Here is a 23,136-nt window from a genome sequence, read left to right on the forward strand (position 1 = left end):
TCACCTCTTTGAGATCATCCCATCTCACCCCTTCCTTGACAGGTTTTATCTTGGCTTTACTTGGAGAGCATTGAAACCCCCATGTCTTTATTCACCTTTTACTGTAGCAGAGGAAATCATAAGAGTTGCCTTTTTATAGCCATGGTCTGACTCAAATTCACTTGTAGGCTTTCTTGTTTTACTTCCATTTTGCTTTTATGAAGTTATACATGTCCAGACTCCCCATTTCTACATCCACCATTCCCTATAGGCTTCCTGCTCTATTCCCATTACTTTTTTATTGTTTGTTATTCATTGTCCACATCTGGATCTTCTTTATCCCCTATTCTACCCTCCTCTTGGCTGAGGTTACTATCAATAACTTCAAAATAAAGAAATTTCAGTTCTATGGCACAATCAAAGCCCTTACATCTCAATCCAGTTGATATCATCTTCTTTCCTTAATCTATTGAACTTTTGTCTTTTGGAACAAACACATGCAATCACAGTCCTCCATTCCATAAGCCAAATCAACTGAGAACTATTCTTGGACTATACAATTATTTTCTACAACATTTATTTTATTTGGTTGTTAAATGAGAACACCATGACAAATCCAAACCAAGCCTAATGCAGCTTCACCTGTTCATCCTGGGACTCCCTGGTGCCAAGTTTCCCTCAACCCAAGCAAGCCACCACACACCAGACACGCAAACTCACTGACCGTTCAGAGGGTCTGCTCTCTCCTCGGCAGAGGTGGCACCACTCCGACTCCCCTCCCTGGGTCACTCTGGTTGCTGGCTCCCCTGGCAGCAACCTGCTCAGCTTTTTAAGTCATCTGCTGAACTCTTCCCCCACCCTAGATGCAGTTGAGATCAAAGGTTGAGATCAGAGGCTATAACCTCAGACACAAGACCTTTCTGTAACTTGCAACACCCCCTGCCACCCGACCCCTCAAGTTCCATCCAAAGGCATGGAACGCATCTCCCAGTAACCAAGCCTGCATGGACAGGTATGGCCCTTCACCCACCAGGAACAAATTCAGGGCGAACTCCTCATTTGCAGGGCTTGGAGTTGTGGCCTCTCTCAGATATCTGTGGATGTTAATAAATTATACGTCAGATCTCCCTTTTCCTTCCTTCTGCTCTTCCCTGTACATATTAACTTATTGTTTCTCATGACACATTTCTGCAGGCTCTGCTCCAGCTCTCCTCCAGGGGAATTTACATATGGAGAAGCCCCATCTTTGCCCATCCTGCTATAGCAATTTTAACCTTCTGGCTGCAATTCCCTTGCATGACCTCTGGGTCACCTAAAGTCCTGTGTCAGACTTATTTTGATCACTCGAGAACAAAGGAAGGGATTCACAGGTCATGGCAACACTTAGCAAGGGGTAAACTTCACTCAAGAGAGAGGGGCGGGGGTACAGAAAGTTCCTGAATTTCTCACCAGTAACTGAGCGGTTGACTTGGACTGGTGAGCGACCAATGTCCACAAGGCGAGTCCACACTTTACAGAGGTTTATATAACCCGATTTCAGTAGGAATGTTTCCACAAGACTTACATTGCAAATCCCCATTTGGGGGATTTAGAGCATTCCCTTGCCTTGTTTATAATCCAGATGCTGCAACACACTATTTAAGTACAAGAAAAAACAGGCGAAAAGCTGACTATAGGCAGGCCAGGGTAATGTTCTTGTCCAATCCGAGGAGAAAACTCAGCAGAAAGGTAAACAAAGAGAAAAGTGATTCATCCAAGCTAACTTTGCAAGTCAGCACCTACCGTAGCCCAAATTTCCTGCCTTGCAGCCACACACAGCCACCTGTGCTATTTTGTGTTGCCCCAGCAAAAATATCTTCCTTGCAAGGACACAATAAATGCAGAAAGCCATGTGCTAGCTCCCAGTTCACACTAATGAGAAAGGTTGCTACTAGTGCTACCACAGCCAGCTCAGATGTTCTTGTCACAAACACATGACACAAAGCGCACGCTTCCCATTTGAAAGGATTTTCCCCCAGCCAATAGTAACAGCATGCTCAAAAGTCTCCAATGGTCAAAAGACAGCAACATAAATTCTTGGGAAAAATCCATCGAGGGCTATTAAGTACAAAGATGCCACCTCTGGCGTTGCAGATTGTAAATTGTTGATGACTGGGGAATATTGACAGCTCGCTCCTTTCTTGCCTCCCCAGGTATCCACCATAAATTCACTGTCAGGAGAAGAACACCAATTGGACAAACCTTGGTCTGATCAGTCTGATGTTCCAGCTCTTTCTAGCTCACCATTTACAGCTTCTACCAGTTATTATTTCTAAAAATGTTTTACAACCAGAAATATAACAGGCACATCTGGAATTTTTCTGTCTTCTAAAATAAATAAATTATGAAATGCTGTTATGAGAATTCACTACAGATTGTTCCAGATGCATGTGGTCCCCTGCACTCTGTCCTGTAGGAGGTCATCAGAAGCTGCCTACTGAAGATGTTGCAATCACACCAGACCTTCGGTTCACGGGAGTCTTTTCTTTCAACACTACATCTTTAGGAATAATGTTATTTTAAAAACTGAATGGCATTGCAAAAGGTGAAATTTCTTTAGACTTCTAAAATTAAGTAGCTTCTACACTGCTGGTCTTTTTCTTCCAAAAACATGCTTTCTTCTTTGCTTGCAGACGCTTGGTATTTCCCTTGGCTCTGAGCCATTTTAGACTTTGTTAAATTATATTGTCCTTCCTTCCACTTCTGTGTTAATAGCAATTGCCTAAATTACAAAGGTTTTCTGCTGCTAGTTATTGGGCTGTGACCATTGGCATGCACTTCAGATGCAATAGCAATTCCAACTGTTGAAACTGCTCTTCAAAAATCACTTTGGAAAACCCCGGGCACCTCCATGGGTGGTTGAGATGGACGAGAGCAGCAGAAACTCTCCTTCACTATTCCATTGGCCTATGAAAAAAATAAGTTTGAAAGACTAATCAGGTGGCTCTTTCTTCTTAACACTTGCTCTCTATATACTAGTTTTGATGTAAAATGTGGTATATCTTTTAGTTCTTTTGCTTAAATAAAGGCAAAATGCAAATGTGAAGAGTAAATACAGTTTAAATGCTTCACTCCATTTGTTGGCTGTGGGAGAAGACTAATTTGATGTTCACCAAATATTCCTGCTCCTGTACTTATTTTTCAGAATGTTTAAAGAAATCTGTTACTGAAGGAATATGAACAGATTCAAACTTGAAGGTAATAATGTCATTCAAAACTTATCAGCAAATATTTTTCTGCAGCTGATGCATCACACACCATCTTGACTTCAAACTAATTCATCTAATGAAATCTAGAACTGAGCTTAGAGATAATCAACAGCTATCTATGTATCCTTAAAAGATAATGAAATCTTGGCATAAACAAAGCATACAGTTCATTCTTCCTAAATTTGGACTGGATGTCACCACTTTTCTGCGAAAGTAAGGGCTGCAGAACAGAGGTCACATCCAGCTCTATAGAGACACAGGAACAGAGAGCATTCATTTAAATTGATTTATTTGGTACTATTTTGGTTGATGTTTTACTGGTGTGTTAGCATTACTGGTACTCAGTGACACTTTAAATATAAATAAGCACAGACTGTCTTTTAATAGGTCAGATTGCACACTTTAAAGACAGTAACCGTGGCTATCGGGGCATGGGGCTTCTTCTCCCATTAACTTGCCATGGGGCCAGGATGTGTCCTGGTCCACAGTCATATGGAGCAGCAGCACGTAGGAGAAACCTGTGACCCATTTTTATAGAATTTCACCCAGCAATTCCTCTTCCATTAGATCTACGCCTTCTTTACTCAAATACTATGACATGCAGGAAGCTGCCCAGCCCTCCAAAACCAGTCAAACCCAGCCAAATGGTCTTAAAGTGGGGAACAGTAGCATTTTTCCACGAGGAAACACAGTATTTAGGGTTTTGTATATGCGCTCAATCACTGTCACTGTCTGTTACCACACACAACTCAACTGAGATAGCGTCTGGTTTAAATTACATTTTGCACAGGGCTAAAGCTTTTGAAGATTTAAAGAATCTGTACAGATTTTGTGTGCAATTAGGTGGCTAAAAAGAAAAGAGATCCCACTGCTACCTCCTGTAAGGGAAAGCTGACATACTTGTACAACCTTTGCCGTGCTGCAGAAAATCCACTATAGAGAGACACATTAATAACCAGTTAGTTTTGCTGCTCGTGAAGTAACTTGTTAAACTGTAGCTTGATCATGTAAACTTAGCTAATCAATACCTGCCTCTTACAGTGCATATTTGCATTATAATTTGTGTAAAGTACAGAAATGGGTAAATCAGCAGTGAGGCACATGGGGCCTTAACTAGAGGTTAGGAAAGGGGACAGGTTCAAGCTTTGCTGGTCTAATTCTTCCCCCTTTGAGAGGCAGAAAGGGGAGTACACGCTGAAATGAGATAAGGAGAAAGCAATGGCTGGGTGGTTATTTCTCCATCTAGTGACTGCACACGAGCACCCAACTGCACACAGTATGCATGAGTGTATTTCTTCACAGCTTTGGGACTGTGAAGAACCAGAGTAGGGATTCAAGGAAGTGGACTGCCATGGAACAAACCTAGTGAACTATTTCATTTACATAATGCTACTTTGTTTTGGTGTGTTCAATTCCTCCAGCAAATGCTGCCAAAATACCATGCCTTCCTTCCTAAAGGATGGCTGAAATTAAAAACAAGATGGCCAGAAAATAATTCTACCCCCCCAGGACAGAAACAGTCTCTCAAGTGCCCCTCTATTTATCTCTTCAGCAAAATACATCAGAATTCACTTTAGTGTCTAAAGAAGGAAAATCCTCTTCGATGCTTATAGAGTATAATCATTTGCAAAACTGCGGCAAAACTGCTGCCTTAGCTGTTAATGCTTCTCATACCTGAATAGGTTAACTTGAGCATGCAAAGCTCTCTCTTCTGTTGCTGTGCATTATTTCACATTATAATGCATGCCAAGAGTTAAGAGGATTTCACAAGAGCTACTAGGAAATTCAAGGCACTGGAGGTCAATTAATTTATCTGGTTTTGCCATGAGAGCAACAGAGAAATTGGAGAATCAAAGAACACAGCTGAACTACTCCTCTCCCAGCTTTGGCTCCAGTCCCTCTCCCTGGCCATTACAAACCCTGAGTGTCTTCCAGATATGACTTTGATGACTTAGCTGAATGTTTTCAGACATCTCCATTAACATCTTTTATAAACCAGAAAACAGCTACTAAACTTAAAGATACCCTGACATCTTTTTGAAGGAGCCATAAGCACCGCAGCAAAGCACAAGAACCATTCAGATATATCTGAAGAGTGAGGTGCTCACTGAGGCTTCTGCTACATTTGCTCCATTTAGTTTCTTTCCTCCACCAGTTAAAAAAACCCTTATAAGGAGATAATTCCAGTTAGCTTCTGAAACTTTAGTTTTGTCCAAACTGTGGACCCCAATTTAATTTGGCTTGTCTCCAGGACCCTGATGCAATTTACTTTTTTGCAGCCTCTTGTTACTTTGCTTTGATATAACATTTTCCCTTGGGGATCACAGAGGGAGGTCTCTTTTTGCTCTTGTCAGCTTCAGCTCTTTCTTGATTTCTTTAAATCCCAACAGTTCATTACATACTAGCCCGTTGCAAAACCATAACGTGGCACTAGAGGATTTTCCCTTATAAGTTCTTAGAGTTTTGAATAGAGCAAAGGTGCTCCAAAGGAGACAGCAGACAAGCAAACTTAAGTTGCTTTTACCATGCAAGTATTTGCTAACTACAACTGCAAACTCTGTGCTGGGGATGGACAGCTTGGACTCTCAGCCATTAATTTATTATCAAACTCCAGAGACAGCATGAAAGTACAGCCAAATCTAGTGAGACCTGCCAGCCTAACAGCAGCCATCAGTATTTCATGGCCCCAGCTGAGTCCTTGGATGTGGAAACAAGTAGAGAATGCCTATAGTTTAGTGTCTGTTGTCCAATTATTCAGTCCACCATAGTAAGTTAAACAGCAAGCCTACCTCCTCTGTGCTGGCTTCATCACTTTTTCTGCTACATCTTCAAGGGGATACATCCCTGATTTTTAACAACTGCAGATCTGGACAGGGACACAGGGACGTAAGCAGCGCCTTTGCTCTGCTGGCTAATTTCTCTGGAGAAATCTTCCCAGCAATGGAAGGCTGCAAACAGAAGATACCAGGATTGTCTGGTACATGTCATTGTAGGTTGGAGAAAAGGAACTCAACTCCATGAGGAGCAATGCCACAATCACACAAAATAAAGCAGTGATTGTACACAGAGACAGGACCCTTGGGCGCTGGAACTGGAGAGCTGCTGCCTGCTATTCGGTCTGACTGGAGGGTGTGTAACGTTCTAAACTGGTGAGCAGGAACCTGGATCTATCAGCACAAACTCACCCAAGGTTAGCATTGTCATGCAGCAGTCTCCAGAAAGCTGGTACCACGTGGCATAGATCACAAGCAGCCTGCGACATCAGCCTGCTGCAGGGACAGCATGGGCAGCCAACCCAGCCCGACTTACTGACCACACGTGGCAGCGTTAATCCAAGCACACACAACCACACCACACTCGCCACTAGCCTAGACTCCCCAGTTGCTTCAAATCACACCCAAATGAGTTGACAGGCTGGGGGCGAGGGGAAGGCGGGGGAGTGGACAGGTGGAAAAAACACCTGTGAGAACATGAGAAGAGGAGGACCTTCACAAATAAGAGAACTACTCCTTGTCTTCTTGGGCTACAATGACTTAAGCATCACCACTGAAGTTGTCAGTCTCTGAAAAGGAGCTAAGGCTCTCAAATAAAAAGCAGAATTTACAAGCAGATGTGCCAAGCACTATCACTAGATCAGAAGCCACAAATAATGCTGGAGTTTTGCTTAAAATGCTGGAGAAGATGAGGCCTCTTGTTCTCAGCTCTGCAGCAGACTCCTTTGCAATGAACCTCACTGTGCTCTCTCCATCCCTTTACCACCTGGGAAGTAACTTTCCTATTGAAAAAGGATGCTGGGAAGTTCACTACAAAGTGTCTCAGGTTTTTCCAATATACAGCATTATCAAACTGGAAAGCCCTGCTTGACATTCTTGCTGGGACCTCAGCTCCAGCCAAAGGCAAGGAAGAAGGGAAAGATGGTGTCACCTGTGTGTAAGCAAATGAGAAGTTAGACCTGAATAGCCACAAAGACAAAAGGAAGAAAAAAGCACCTTTCACCTCACTCAACAGCTTAGTGCTGCCTTAAAAAACCCATGTTACATTTCATACAGCTGGGACGCACAAGCAGGAACAGAAGAACTGAACAAGCACTGAAAAGTTTTATCACCGGGTTAATTTTCAGAAATTTACTCCACTGAAATGCACACAGATTTATCACAAAACAAATGGAACTCCGTTGTATTTCAACAATAGGTTTATTTTAAGAAACATAACATGACATTAAGTAAAAATGCAAAATTGTGCAATTATGGCAAAATGTTTAAAAATCCACACATTTGCCCTCATAGGACTACAGTACTTCTTACTAACATACCTGAGCACTGAATGTTGGATGCCACTTCTAAACAGCCTCACGAACGGGGAGCTCTTCCATTTCTTGTAGAACATACACACACTGCATGTCTGGTGCACCAAAACTGCTTTTAGTTATTCTAAGTTTTACCAATGGAATCAAGTGGAAATTACAAAATATTTCCTTCTAAAGTAACTAATATTTTGGAAAAAGAGATTTACACTCACGTAAGTCCTTACGATGCTAGAAATTCATTTAATAAAGGGAAATAAACAAATGCAGAAAAAATAGCAAGTGGGGAAAATGTACAGATTGCTGTTTAAATATTATCAGTACCTTTGGTGCAATTATTTATTTTGTTTTTTTGTTTTTGTGCTGTGCAAGTTTACTTAAGCCCGACTCTAAAGCAAAACTTCACCAGGAATCTGATTTTCAGCAAAATGTAGAAGCATTTTAGAATTGGCAACATGTCACAGCTACATTACTGTCTCAACAAACTCCTCATGCACAAGATTTAGTATATTCTACTCCCACGGCAACTTCCAGGATTTAGCTTTTAAATACATTACAGACTTGGATCACACCCTCAGTTTGAATGGTTAAACAGAATGGAGATCTTCGTACTTTAGTGCAGATAAACAAAATTAACAAACCTACTGCAGAATTAACCACAGTGTATTGTACTTCTATACATCACATGACCAGTCAGTTGCTAACTCAATTCTATTTCATAGTTTCAAGTAATATATTGAAATTTGTTCTACTAAATAAATATAGAAGATTGTCAAAAAGCAGCAAGAAATCTTGTAAATGTTCAACCAAGCTAAAAAAAAAAAAGAAAAAAAAAGGAAAAAAGTTACATAACACTTTGCAAAAAAGAAGAAATTGTTTTACACACAAATGCAACACTGTTAGGGAGGGTGCTTCAGAAAGCTTGCAGCTAGAGGCCTACAACAGCGCAAAGAGAGCTAGCCAAGGACTAAGCCTAATTTTAAAAATGAAATTAGCTGTACTTGAAAAAACCCTCTTAATCTTGGCTATGGATATATATAAAACAGTATCCAGAAGAAAACTAAACAAACAACACACCTCAACACTGCTGGAAAATGCAGTCAACTTCAACTTTACTTCAGAAAAAACTTCAGGCGCTCGTATTTGAAAGAAGCGGTTTGGTGAGTCTCCGGAAGATGAGGTATGTAATGCAAAGAGGCTTCTTTTTTTTGTGTCATTTCACAGTTTTTTGTTTTTTGCCTTTTAAACATTTTGTGCAAGAATTAAGTAATAGAACCAGGCAAGTGTTTTTGTGTATTAGAAAGATTCCATCTGGGAACAGTAAGACTACATAGTAAACAAACATCATCCAAATCCTCAGCCATGCCAGGGGGATAAACAATGAGCTAAATATTTGGCTCACTGAAATATCAGCTGTTAAGCCAGATAATGGTAAGTAAGCACTTACAGCCAGCAATGGCCACTGCTCTTTCAAGTTAACTGGTTTACTTGGGTCAATTTGAGAAAATAGGGAAGAGTGAGATAACACACACTCACAGCTCTGCAAAAAACAGAGCTGTAAGAAATTAAACCTGTTGAATTACAGCTGATACACGTTTTAGGATTCACCTCTCCACTTTTCAATCCAGTTTTCGCTATTGAAGTAGAGGCTGAACTTTGAACTTATTTACTTCTTAAAAATGAGCTAAATGTTAAATACATAGAGAAAAGTTTTGCAATCTATTGGATCCCTATTCTGTATTTGCATTTATGATTATTTAATCCATGGACACATTGTTAATTTTGCTTTAATACACTGGATAATGAAGACAGCTCAGTAGTGCAAATTTTCACATTATAGATCAGAATGAAATAGAAGATATTTGAGAGTTTGATTGCGGGGAGAAAAGAAGAACAACTTGTAAAGTTAAGCCACGCTTTTCCAAATTACTGGAGCACATGCCGACTCTGCACATAGCACTGTATTTTAGCGGAGAGAGAATTAACACCCTACACAAACAAAAAAACAAACCACAACACCACCACAACAAAAAAAACCCACGACTATTTTATTAAGGCCAAATCCTGTCACCATTCTGTGCAAGAACATCACTGCAGTAAAAATGTTATGTTAAAAAAGACAATATGATGACAGGACAGGGCCTGAAAAGAGACACACACACCATGAAAAATAACAGGCTGTCTTAAACAGTAGCATAAGACCAGCCCATTTCAGACAAACAAGTATTAAAAATGTACTAGCACCATCAACTTTTGGGTTAAAGCCCTTTATGGGATGGAAATAAGGTTTTAAGCAGTGTTAAAAAGAAGTTTTTACAACACTACATCTAAGTGGCAGAAAACAGGTGTTGGAGTTTTCCCCCCACTATCATTCATCTCAAATTTAACAAAATTCCACAGACAGGACATGGTACAGTAATGTGAACAAGCCTCTGTCCGGGGCAAAGGTATTCCATGTTTCAATTCCAACTTGAGTTTTTCCTCCCAAATTGTAGTGCACAAACAACATCACAAACATCTTAGCAGACTTCAAAAACAGTACAGAAAAAAGATCATTATGAATCAGGATCTACCATTCCTCTATGTACTTTCAATCTAAAATTAAAACAAACAAACGAAAAAACCCACAACTTAGTGATATTGCCTCAAATTTTACCCGTATTAAAAAAAAAAAAAGCGAAAAAAAACAGAAGTCACTTCAAGACATCTTTGACATCCTTAGCTATTAACGCTGATTTTCTTTCACTGTAGTGCATAGTTATCCTGGCTCTTCCACCTAATTTGCTCTTACCACAAAAACACCCCTCTAGTATGACATGATTAAGTGTTACCAGAAAAAAAATGCTGATAATTGCACTTTGTAACCTCCTTCTCATTTCCCAGGAAAATATCAGTAAATATGAAACTGAACCAGTAATTCCCTCCCCAGACTGCAACCTTTAAAGAGCACCCATCCTCATATACAAAAAACTGTCTGTTTCAGCTTACAATAAATACTGACAGAATTTCTTTGTTTTCTTTTAAGACATGTTTTCTCTAGCATCAGATTACCACTGAAATCACTAAGGCCTGTTACTGAAAAGAACAAAAATTAAATAACTTTCTGAAGACACTGCGGATACAATTTAGCAACAACACATTCAAAATGCCGGCCCAAATCCCAGAGCCTATCTGGAGTCTCATATACTTTTTGCCACTGGTCAGTAACCTCATCATACTGGTAGAGCGAATTTTTCCTGCTGGTTCTGAAAACGTGTTCTTCAACAGTGACTTGAGTAGCTCTGACAAACAGATGGAGTTTATTTTTGAGGAGTACGAGTTTTATATACGGATTAATGGACTGATCACATGGAAAGTCTTTTTTTCGAGTCCACTTATTTTGTTCAATGTCATAGGCCTCTACGGTAAACATACGTTGATGGTTTCCACAGGTTCCAGCTATGTAGTAGATGGAGTCATTGTATACAGTTGCCAAGCCTTGGATTCTAGGCACAGTCATTGGGGTCAAAAATCCCCAGTAATCCTTCTGAGGATCATAGCAGAGAAAAAATTCCCCTGAAAAGAGAGAGGAAAAATAAAACATAACTTATGCTTCATTTCCAAAACAACAATTCTGCAGCAACTAAGCTTTCAGGTATGTTCTTCCATGGACAGAAATGGTCTAACAATTTTTAAAAGCCTTGATCCCAAAGCAAAAAAAACCCATCACCATTGCCTGCTTTCCTCCAAGTGTATCACAAAAATATTAAAAGCATGATTAAAAACTACTAGTTTCTATTCCAGCTGAAGTAGAGGGGATTTGAAACATATCTGAAATACAATGTTTTACATATTTCCTAGCTATCCTTTACTACTTCTAGACCACGCTTCAAAATCTGGGACCAAACATTTCAAATATCTGAAGTATTTGTTTTGTTCTTTAACATCTTCACAACATGTCATCTACAGACTGTGGAGTCTCAGAATTCAGTGCTTGAAAGTTGTTGGATCTGAGCAAATAATTGTGTCTTGTACTACACAGCGATTTTGAAGCTATTTGTATCAGGTGGCTGGGTTACATATTTAGGATGATTGGTTTAAAAGGAAGCCAGGTGAATACTTGCTACTGATTCATCGTTAGTTTTGTGATTAGGTTATAAAACACCTCTTCTGTGGACTGCACAGAGTACTATCTACAGAATTTAGGTAACAAAAGCTCAGATGACTGAAAGCTCATGCTTTGCAAACTTGAAAAAAAGGACATGGATAAAGACCACCTTGTCTTTTGTAAAGCCAAAGGAGAAAGGCCTAACATTTGCTAAATATTAGCATAATTTAAATAATGTATAATTTCACACAGCTTTTTAGAGATTTTAACCAAGCTGCTGTGTAACTGAACACCTCAAGTATAACAAAGAATACAGAAATAATAAAGTAAATTGAGTGGAACATAGCTGAAGAGATTAAGTCTTACAGATAATACATCTTTTGATCACTCACTTTTGTTCCACAGTGTAATCTCCTGTGACTGACACTTGCATTTCATTGGCATTTTAACACTCTCATCAATCCCTATTGACTACTTCAAATTTACGAGCTTTCTCTAGAAAAATTATTGAAAGTTACCTTTTTTGTACCACTTCAGTGCAACTCAATCAAGGTTTTATCTAACACACTCAAATAGAAAAGTTGCCTTAATTCCACATAACACAACTATTTATAATTTGCTTGCTTATTTACGCAAGCATCGAGTTGTCATTTAAACCACTGAAGCACAGAATTAGTGCAGCTAAAATTTGTAAACAGGATGCACTCTTATTCTATAGGTTATAATATCCACTTTTTAGCAGTTCTAAGAAATATTTAAAGAATGAGCAAATACCCTACCAAGTTAATATTCCTTTTTAACCACCTAAAGCAGATAACTGACCCAATAGAAGGGACAGACTGCAAAAACTTGCCAGTGTAACAGAATTATTTAAAGCTACAACCAGAGTCAAACCTGATACAGAAACAATGAAAGAAAACTCTGCAAATCATGCAGACGCCCACCAACCTTACCAAGTAGAAGGAAGGCAAAGTCACAAAATCAGGTTGATTTCTTCAGTAAATAACAATATTACAGTATTCTCTGGTCCAGCTTTGTATAGAGAGTGACCAAAAGAGGGTATGGATCTAAGACCCCAACTTCTGCAGGTGTTTATAGAGGTCACCCTCAGCAAAACGTAACCAAGACACCCCCTTCTCTTTTCTTTACATTTCTTGGGACTCTTATAGATCAGTCTCAGCACTTCTAAGTGCAGACTGCTATATGGCTCATGCAGACACACATTTTTATATAAGATCTCCATAAATAAAATAAAGAATAAATTATTTGACCCATTCCCATAACAATCCTTTTTATTCATTTAAGAATCAATATCTAATACACCAATCAGTCTGATCATTTGCTGGAAGAAAAGATGTAAAGGCAGTACTATAATTACTGACCAAAGAAACAAAGCTAACTAGAAAGCAATAAATCTACATCATCTTTCTTTGTTACCAGGATGACTTCAGAAAGCAGGTTAGGGCAGGGAACAAAGACCTACAGTGGTTAACTTACAAGTAACCAAGAACACAGACAAGAAGAATCTTCACAGGTTTAGCTAAATAAAACGCAAAGTGCTTTTTTCATATGACAATTTCTTTTCTTCAACATCAGTACATTTCACTCAGATGAGGAAGATTTAATAAAGAATTTCCATAGTAAAATTTAGTACTATGTTGTTGACTTAGAACACCACCAAACCTGCCATTTGTACAGTAACTCAATACTACAACATAGTGACACATTCCCAGGGCAGGAGAACTCAAGTTGCACCAGGGTAGGTTTAGACTGGATATTAGAAAAAAATTCTTCACGGAAGGGGTTGTCAGGCACTGGAACAGGCTGCTCAGGGAAGTGGTAGAGTCACCAGGGATTTAAAAGGCATTTAGATGAGGTTCTTAGGGACATGGTTTAGTACTAGAGTTAGGTTGTTTGCACTCAATAATCCTGAGGGTCTCTTCCAACTGAAATGGTTCTATGATTCTAACTGAAGCAGCAACCTCACTCTTCCTCACCCACCATTCTCTCTAGCTTTCCTCCCACCTGTTGCCCCAGGGCACTCTTTAAATGTCCAGAAAACTCAGGTTTTTTTAAGGTGCTTAAGAGAGAGTAGGCAGTCAGCTTGAACAATCCCCACTTCCAGGAAAACACCATGTAGTCAGTCAAACCACCTTACCCTGTAAAACATAGATGTTATCCTTATATTCCACAGCACTATGAAACTCCATTGCTACCGGCATCGGACAGACAGCTGTCCAACAGTTCTCTCGGCTGTCATAACACTCCACAGACTTGAGTGAGTTTCGTCCATCTCCTTCATAAACGCGACCACCTATTGCATACAGTTTACCACAGCAATGAACCAATTTGCAGCCTATTCTGGCTCGCAACAAAGGAGCTTTCGGAATCCACCTATTGCCAGAGTGATCATACATCCAAAAATCACTCTCTGCTCTGTGGTCAATGGAGACCTCGCTGCTGCTTGGTCTGTAACCACCCGCAATATAAATATCATTATCAGGAGATACAAGAATTCCAACCTCTCTCAAGTCATTTGGTGGCTTGCATAGTTTAAACACTCTCCCTGTGACCGAATCTAAACAAGGCACTGTTTGCTTCTTTCCTGAGTGTTTGTGGGCAGCATCAAAGCATATGATCATTTCAGAAGCGGTCATTCCAAGCCGTTGTGTATAGCCATTGGCACTATGTTGTCCCTTTTGTACACAGCTTTTGGCCATAGCCTGTGCAAACATGGGAGGGATTTTCTCTAAAAATGTCTCTTCCAACAGAGGCATACGGATGCATTTGGCAAATATTTCCGGAAGGTGCACTTCTCTCTTATTTTGTTCATGCTCAAACCACCTTATAATGCTGTCATAAACATGTTCTTCTTTGTCTACGTTTAAATCATCACTGTCGAGTATACTTATCAGTTGGTCTTTTCTCAACTGAAGAAATTCTTGCTCTTTGGTGACACTCAGAAACTTTTTACGAATGTAGTCTTGTGATCTGTCTTTGAGTTCTTGATGACCATAGTGATCAGCAAAGATAAACACCCCAATGGAGTTCTGTGGGTCCAAATGACTGATCATATATTTAGCACACTGGTCTTGTATGGAAGGGATCTGGAAGATACTAGCTGCAGTGAACAAAGCTTGAACATTGGCCTCTGTCAGCATTACTCTGGAGGTATATGCATAGTTCAATACTAAATGCATTGACTCTGCTTCAACACCAACGATTCGGACTTCTTTCTGGGTACTCTCTGTAAGGCCGCTAGTGAACATAGATCTACAAAAGAAAAATATTTAGCAGTTTATTTGTAATTACCTTCTAACTACAGGTATAATAAAATTATATTGTACAACTAATCCAAATGTGTTTGCCCTTGTATCAGCACAAATACATTTCTCATTGATGTTACACTGCCCTGTTTGGGTACCTAAATTTAAGACCAGTTCTAGACTTACTGAAACGAAAGTGGCAAGCTGGAATTTCTTGCTTAATTATCTCATTAACCCCTTATTAAGATTCACACAGTTTACAAACAAAGCTCTTGACATAACCAAGTCTCTGCACTCAACTTTCAACATGTTATTTCATGTGCATATTCTAGCATGCTGGAATATATAACTTTAAAAGGAAACAAGAAATTTAACTATGCTGTCACTGTATCCAAGATGCCCTCATACTGGAAACATTTGTTTATTTGTTTTTAAATAATGTCGCATTTTCTCCAATTAAACTCTCCTTTGATAAACAGACACTGATTAATGCATTGATCTTAAGAAAACAATCATTACTTACTAGGTGCACTATACTATCAATAACTACAAGGATTATTAGTATAGGTGTGGGGTTTTTTTATTTCTTTTAATGAAAATAAGTTATAATTCTAATTTTGATCACCACTAGAACAATGGACTATTGTACCTGAAATAAGGACTGATTGCAGCAAGAACATTCCTATGACAGGAGAATGTTTTCCCATGATCCACTTCCACTACAATGTCTGTCAGTTGTCCTTCATCATACATGGTTTTAAGCTGTTGAAGAATACTACAGGCATGGAAGGGGTCCATTCCACTGCTGACTGTGTTTGAAGAAGGAATTCCGTTCAGTGTTTGTGAAAACTTACTTGGCTCTACAAAGCAAAATTGGAACTGTTTAACACAAAGCAATAAACAACTCACTCCTGACCCTCCCCCCCACCCCCCGCAAAACCCATGTGCATACAGAACTAGCACAAATGAATATTCCATCCTTCCTCACCGTCACCATCCACCAACAGCAAGTCTAACATTTTCAAGGGTGAGTAAAGATAGAAAGACACAAAGATACCACATTTTTTTTCCTTTTCCCAACGGACACGTAGGTTACTATTAACCTGTAAAATTATATCCATTAATATTACAGAAAAAATAATATCAATAGTTTGTGTTTTTTACATACTCCATGGGAGGGGAGAAATTAAGTGAAGAATCACAAAGCTTACTGACTTATAAAATGGGAAAAAACAAAGAATGCAGAAGAATAAAATAAGCCCCAAACACACATCACCATTACACAAGTCCCTATGTATGTACTTAACTTTACACTGAAAGAGGAACTGGTTACTGACTTACACAAGTGATGGTTCATAGCATAGACTCATGAAAAAACAGGCATACAGTAAACATGTTGGGCAACAAACCTGAATTCACATAAGCTTGTACATACAACCACATGTTTTTATTTACAAATAAAATACAAATACCGATTAAAATTACTCAGGTACGAAGGAGCTCACACACCACTGTGAAAACATATGAAGTGGAGCATATGCTTCCAAGGAACATGATATGAAGTAAATCCCAAAGTGAAAATTGAGCAATATCTGTTTCGTAATAGCAGTAAAATTTTTACGCAACAACAACAAAGGAGAACTCAAAAGAAAAACATTAGGTGGTAAGAGCTGCAAATCAGGTAAAGCTACTCACTGCAACAGAGAATGCTTCCAACAAATTTTGGGCAACAATAAGGGGCAAAGAGGATAGCAAACAACAATGCTGATGATGAATAAGACATTTAAATTCTAACTCTCAGTGATATACAGCAGTTACAATTTCTGTCACTCAGAATTCAGACACAGCTTTGAGCACAGTCACAATTAAACCGGGAGGGATCTGCTGTTGGACACAAATTTCCCATGGCAGGCTTGGGGCCAAATACTGTCTGTGTCTCTTCAAAGTACTGCTAGGAAACACCTTCAAAACAGGGTATTTTTTTGTTCTTTTGGTTGTTTGTTGTTGTTGTTGTTTTTGTTTGGTTGGTTGGTTTGTTTGTTTTTTTTGTTGTTGTGTTTTTTTGGTTAGTTTTTTATTATTATTATTATTTTATTTTTTGTTTTTTTCAAATACAATAGTGACTACTGAAAGGTAAGATCTACAACAGGGGACTCTACCACAGTAAATGAACTCCAACTAACCAATCATTAGGGAAAGCGAGAATGTGTACTTGTACTTGTTTAGAAACAATGCTAATCACTAGTGAGCAAATTTCAAGTAAATAATACTCTGCTAGATTGGCTCCAAAGCTTCCTAACTAGCAAATCTTTGATGTACAAGAAAACTTTGATGCAGCTGCCGGTGCAGAAAAGTTTCATTTACTTTCCAATAGTGAAAAAGATGCAAAATAGTTGTCTTCTGACCATACCAGTCACTTGGGCAATGAGCACATGTAATCAAGGCAGCTTTCAATGCTGGAATAGATACTCACCTCTGTATTCCAGTTTTTCTGTTTCATCCTTGACACTATGCACATTACAGCTCTCACCCCATAAAACCTTCCCAGTCACTTTCATCACCTTCATTTTCTCACTCCTACACTAAGCATCTTTTTCCTCTATTAATATTCCTCTCACTTGCACCTCTCAATTTGAACTCTGTTCCTCCCAGACATCTCCCAAAGTTCTCTCCACGTTAATTTCTCAGACACCCCTCCCTTCACCACTGCCCACATATCCAGCTTCACAGGAGCCTTTCATCACGGACAATACTGCTCCTCCTTCACAAAGACCACAGTACGGGGGTGTCCCTCAAAAGGAAACCCTCCTTCACCCTCACAAAGCACAGTACCACCGCACGGTATTGCTCTCTCCCCATTTACAGGCCCTCATCCAGGCGTCCTTTTACCTCACACCCCTGACCCTCCTCCCCCAAACACTCTCCTCTGCTGTCATCTTCGCAACCTAGAAGGGACAACCCACACCACAGGCCCCTCATCCAAGCAGCCCTGCCCCACCGGGCCTCCAAGAGCCCATCCACCCACCCCAGGGCCCACCACAGCCACCCCTCAGCCCAGGGGCACCAAGCACCCTTCCCTCACATGGTGCTCCCCACGGACACCCCCCGCGGAGCACCCTCCCCGACACCCCTCAGCAGAGAAGCCCCAACACCCCCCGCTACGAGCCCCTCACGGAGACACCCCTCAGCGCACAGGCCCCGACACCCCTCAGCAGCGCCTTGTCCCGGGCGCCCCACCCCACAGGCCGCTCCCCCGTTCAGCCCGTTCTCCCGCCTCGCTGGCCCGGCCGCACCGACCTCCTAACGCTGCCATTCTCGGGGCCCCGCTCCGGCAGCGGGAGAGGGGGGCGGCCCGAAAGGAAATGTCACCGGCACCGCTTCCCCTGCGCCGCTTCCTCTCCGCTCCGCGCTTACTCCCGCGGAAGCCAACCCCGCTCCGCGCACCCACCAACCTGGGCCGCACCGATTGGCCGCCGCCCCCGCGGGCTGCCGGGAAATGTAGTGCAGGAGCCTGCAGGCGCCCCGCCCCTGGTGCGCAGGGCATGCTGGGAGCTGTAGTTCCCCCCGGGCGAGCCGCCTGGGAGATGTAGTTTCCAGGAGGCGACAGGGCCGGCGGGTCCTGCCCGTTGCGTAGCAACCAGGAGGCGGGCGCCTCAGGGCGGAGCGGCCATTTTGGGGCCCTCAGGCAGGGGCTGGTGAGCGGCGCTCAGCACCTTGGCTCACGCTTCTCCCCTTTCCAGCACAAACAGCTTCTCCATATAAATAAATCTGTTCCAATTTCTGCTTTCTCAGGCCTTGCACTGCCTCTCTCCAGTCCTCACTAGCCTGCATCTCCTGGGGCAAACCTCCTGAAGGGGGTCAGGGGGACACCCAGGAGCCGGCTGACCAGCAGGATGGGCAGAGCAGCCACCACAGCCATAGCTGGAAAACAGGCAGACAAGGGGGAAAAAAAAAATACGCCTGCTGTCATCCTCTTGCTGCAGGGACATGGTCAGGGGCAGGGCAGTATCTGGATGTGAAATCCAGAGTTTTGCAAGGCTGAATTGACTTTTTATGAAAAACATATAATAAGCTACTTAGTCTGAAGGCTCATCGTGCCAGGAGCCTTTTTTTTTCTCCTGTGCCTGCACCCCCAGCACAGCGTGGCCAGCCAGCCCAGCCATGCCAACCCTGCACAGAGAGCAGCTGAATGACTCCAGCAGACAAGCAACCATTTTGTTGCCAATGACCTTTAATATCACAAAGCACGTTTTTCTCCATCCCGGAGATCAAGTGGCTGATAGTCACCGGCTTTTCCAGTTTTCTGCAGCAACTGGCCACTGGTTTCATTCCTGGTAACTGAGTCATTATCAGAAGTTTGCTGTGGAAGACCTTTTTTTTTTTTTTTTTCTTTGCGAAACGCAGTTAATGAAAGGATTAAATACTGGAAGCATTCAGAAGTCCAGTATATTTTTCTGGTTTTAATCAACATACAGTTAATACAGCTTTTAGCTGTGACGTTTGTTTTATTTAAAAAAAAATGCAGACAAAAATGAATTTAAATAGGATTTTTAAAATGTATTTGTGTTAAACTATTTGAAATAAAGTAGCATGTGTACATTACCAATGCTGCAAAGCAGATGAATTTAAAGGCGAGAATAGTACCACTCAGTGCCCCCTGACTGCTGCTGCTGTGGTTTTGCTTTCGCTTGCAAAGCAGAGCTCGTCCCTGCTTTAGCAATTACCAATGGTGTCCGGGCTGCTGTCGATAATAACGCTGCACAACACAGGCGCGATAGGGACCCTGATGAAGGAGGTGTAAAAGAAAATAGAACTTCACGTCTGCAAATCGATTCTGCAGTTTTCCAATTTCCCCATTCAGCAATGGCACGGCCTGTGAAATTGTCCCCAGAAATATAAAACGAAGGGAAGGAAAATACCTCCACTCTTACATTTTAGCAAATGACATTGCCTGATCCAGTTCATTTCCTTCAGTGTGGACACTTAGGCTGGGCTGGATTAGTGTTCAAAATGCAGAAGCGAAATGGAGAATGTTTTTTAGTATAGATAATGCATTGAAGCGGTACTTGGGAGCACAAGCTTTTCTTTTAATAGCTTGCCTTTGTAAGGTTTTTGGTGAAGCAAATAAATTGCCATACAAACACGTTTAAATATTTTTTTTAAGAGGCATTGACATCAGCACTTTTCCTTAGCCTGAAGTCTTTCTCAAGTGTAAACTGCCATCATCCCCTCACCTCTCTGGAAAGCCTCATTAGCACTCCCCAGCACTCAGGATTTAGCACAGCGTTGTGCTCCCGTGGAGGTCCAGGAATCAGGCTTTTTCACCCAGCTCTGCATATTATTTGCTGGATCTCTCAAGGGCTAAACGAAAAGTGTGTTGCCTGTGCAAGTTGCTCTGGAATCTGTGGCAGTCGCCTAGCGTGTTAAAGCTAGGTGGTGTAGATGGCATTTGCATTGCACACAAATAGCAGAATCAGTTCTTTCAGAAATTACAGGATGCTTAGTGAATTCCAGCTCCCTTTCCTTCTGCTGCACCCTTTTCTTTCTTCTGTCATTGTTTTGCCTCAGAAGCGATACTGGCCCAGTGTTTGAATGTAGAACTACAAGTCACAAAATTGGGTTCTTGGCCTGAAGCTTACACTAATTTACTGCATGCTGTCAATCAAATAATTTGATTTCATGGATTTTGCCCTCCCAGGAGACAATGAGGAGCTGTGAAGCTCTTAGAGATATATTGATGTAAAATCCTCATCAATATTAGAGTATTTTTTGGTAGCATGTTTTTTTGGTTTGGTTGGGGGTGGGAGGGTTGATGTTTGTTTTAGGGTGGTATTTTGTGTGTGTGGTTTTTGTTTTGGGTTTGCTTGCTGGCTTGTTGTTTGGTTTGGTTTTGGTTTTGTTTTTTTTTTATTGTTTGTGGGTTTTTTTTTGTTTTTTATTCTTCTGGCCAGCAATGCACTGAAACTGGTGATACCGCTTTAAGATTTCGCAAGAATCCAAAATGTCCTGGTTACTGAAGGGCTGGGATGCTCTCACTTATGCTTTAATTTCACACCTACTTTATCACTCCTGCAGATACAGTTTGAAAACATACAGCTGAAAACACTTGATGGAGAAAGGGGTTTTGTCCATTGGATATTCCAAAGGTTCAAAACCAAAAATGAAATGATGTCAACCAAGAAGGAACAGGGAGTCCACGTCTGTCTTTTGTAAGTGATTAGAAACATTGCCCCCCTCATGAACTCAGAACTGGCACTGCTTGTTCTGGGATTCTTGCCTTCAAAATAAAGAATGTCTTTGTCGTGAGCCCAAGCAAGAAAAGAGGGGAAGAAAAGGTTTCAGGAGAAACTAGGCAAATTACACACTTTTTCAGATTTGAGAACTTAGGAAACACCAGGGAAAAAAAAAAGTTTGAACAAACAAGCTATTGAAAAATGTTTCCCTTCTTCATTAGAACTAGAGAACAAGTTAATTAGGAAACTGTGGTTCATCTACCTTCAAATATAGGGACCAAGAAAGCGTCATATCTTCGGCAAATTGTTAGTTTGGATCATGTGGTAGGGAACTGCCCAAACCATCTCCGGTGCTCTTGCTACACAAGAGATGAGGCACAGAGCTCTTCTGGAGGATCCAGCTCTTGCTACACGCATTGGGCAAGACCTTTCACGTGTACTTGTGACAACAAAATGAAGATAATAAGTGCAACCGGACCAGAATAAGGGTTGGCTCAAGCAGCTTTGAAAGGGAAAAATTTTTGAGAAGTGCAGGGCATAATAAAATGAAATGAAGGGCCAACCTACCCCTCCCCACGCACACTCCACACAGTCCAAACGAAGGAAAGTACAGTTTGTAGAAGCTTGGCAAGATTTTTCAGTTTTTCACAGCAACTTTTTTGAATGGTCACTTTTGTCATTAATCTCTTGGGTTTAAAAAAGTAAAATAAAAAAACCACCAACATTGCCATCAAAATTGTTTAACTATGAAATTTAAATACTATTAAAGAAAATCTTAGTATTATTTGCTATCTACCAAATATGTCTCAATTACTAATATTTACTCTTCTTTAGTTATTTGTGTTAATTTGCACTGTGAATCTGTGAGAAGTAACACAGCTGATAGAACTGCACTCTGAAAACAGCTCATATTTTAATTGGAAACACCTTGATATTCACTGTGGAGCAACCTAACCTTGGAAAACAATCTTTCACCAGTTTGCCTTTAATGCATAAAACACCGCTCATTTTCTGCAATTGTGTCACCAAGGGGCACATTAATTTAGTCTCACAATAATACATCGATACATTGATTGAGGCAGAGGTTTTTTGTTTAGCGGCTCCCAGAAATCATGCATTTCTTGCAGAATCTTTAAAAAGACACTTCTTGCTGCAGTTTAAGTGGGGGGAATTGCGGATCATTAGGGGAAGTTGCCCTTCAAAGCCAATCAATCCTGCCATACCGCGCACAGCGGGCGTTACAGCGGAATAGAGGGAAGACTGGCAGGGGGCAATTAATGGGGCAGATATCAAAGCGCCTTTTCTGATTACCCCATACCGCACAGTGGATTTGGCCTTGCTGAGACAGGATGGTAGAAACAAGAACCCTGATGAGATATGGCTCTGCTAATGTCAAGAAGTGCCACTTCTGAGCAGCAGGAACAACTTTATTGAAAGCGGCTGTTGTTTTGGAGGACATGTGTGCACACGCGGACATGGTTCCTCCTCCCAAAGCGTTTAACCTTTCTCTTGAGGCTGACTGAAATCACACAGCTAATCCCTCCTTAATCTCAGAATGACAGGCTCTACTGTTTTCAAGCATGTCCCAAAAATCTGGGTGACTGGCGTTGTTTAGGTGATGTGACAGTGATGTATTCTGCAGCAGTCACTTTAGAACAAAATACCCATTCATCCACTGTCAACATAAAGTTTCACAAGAACAGCTGGCAATTACTAGGAGCCTGGCAGAGAAGCCTGGGGTACCTGCGCAGAGTTAAGAAATCCGTGCTCCGCTGGGTCTGCGCTGCACAAGGGACAGAAAGAGAAGATTCAGTAAGTCTGGTCCCAGGGAATCCCCATTTTTCAGCAGACACAACACAACAGCAGTAGCAAAGGAAATGGTCCTGCCTGGCTTACAGCAGACTCAGAGTTCTAATTTCTCACATTGCTAATCGTGTTTTTATGGTGACCCCTCCTTAACACACCAGGACCCTTGAGCTCCTTGTGGCTGTGTTTAAGGTGTGCATCAGAGCCCCAGCTG

The 23,136-nt window shown here is 41.1% G+C and overlaps 1 protein-coding gene across 1 annotated transcript; it reads right to left on the reverse strand.

The window, feature by feature from the left end:
• Positions 1 to 7,401: 7,401 nt before the first annotated feature.
• Positions 7,402 to 18,312, reverse strand: KBTBD8 (kelch repeat and BTB domain containing 8). Its single transcript, XM_082059955.1, has 4 exons — positions 18,181 to 18,312; positions 15,533 to 15,743; positions 13,776 to 14,890; positions 7,402 to 11,085 (listed from the first exon to the last, which is right to left on the reverse strand). The coding sequence occupies exons 1-4, from the start codon at positions 18,194 to 18,196 to the stop codon at positions 10,622 to 10,624; spliced, it is 1,806 nt and encodes a 601-aa protein (XP_081916081.1). The 5' UTR covers positions 18,197 to 18,312; the 3' UTR covers positions 7,402 to 10,621.
• Positions 18,313 to 23,136: the final 4,824 nt, after the last annotated feature.

This window comes from Streptopelia decaocto (genome assembly GCF_964273445.1).
Source record: "Streptopelia decaocto genome assembly, chromosome: 8".
NCBI lineage: Eukaryota > Metazoa > Chordata > Aves > Columbiformes > Columbidae > Streptopelia > Streptopelia decaocto.

Excerpts from the sequence above, each read along its gene's own strand:
- KBTBD8 (XM_082059955.1), bottom strand. Across the intron at positions 14,891-15,532 it reads GCAATCAGTCCTTATTTCAG|ATCTATGTTCACTAGCGGCC; the intron begins GTACAATAGTCC and ends TTTCTTTTGTAG. Across the intron at positions 11,086-13,775 it reads TAACATCTATGTTTTACAGG|GGGAATTTTTTCTCTGCTAT; the intron begins GTAAGGTGGTTT and ends CTCTCTTTTCAG.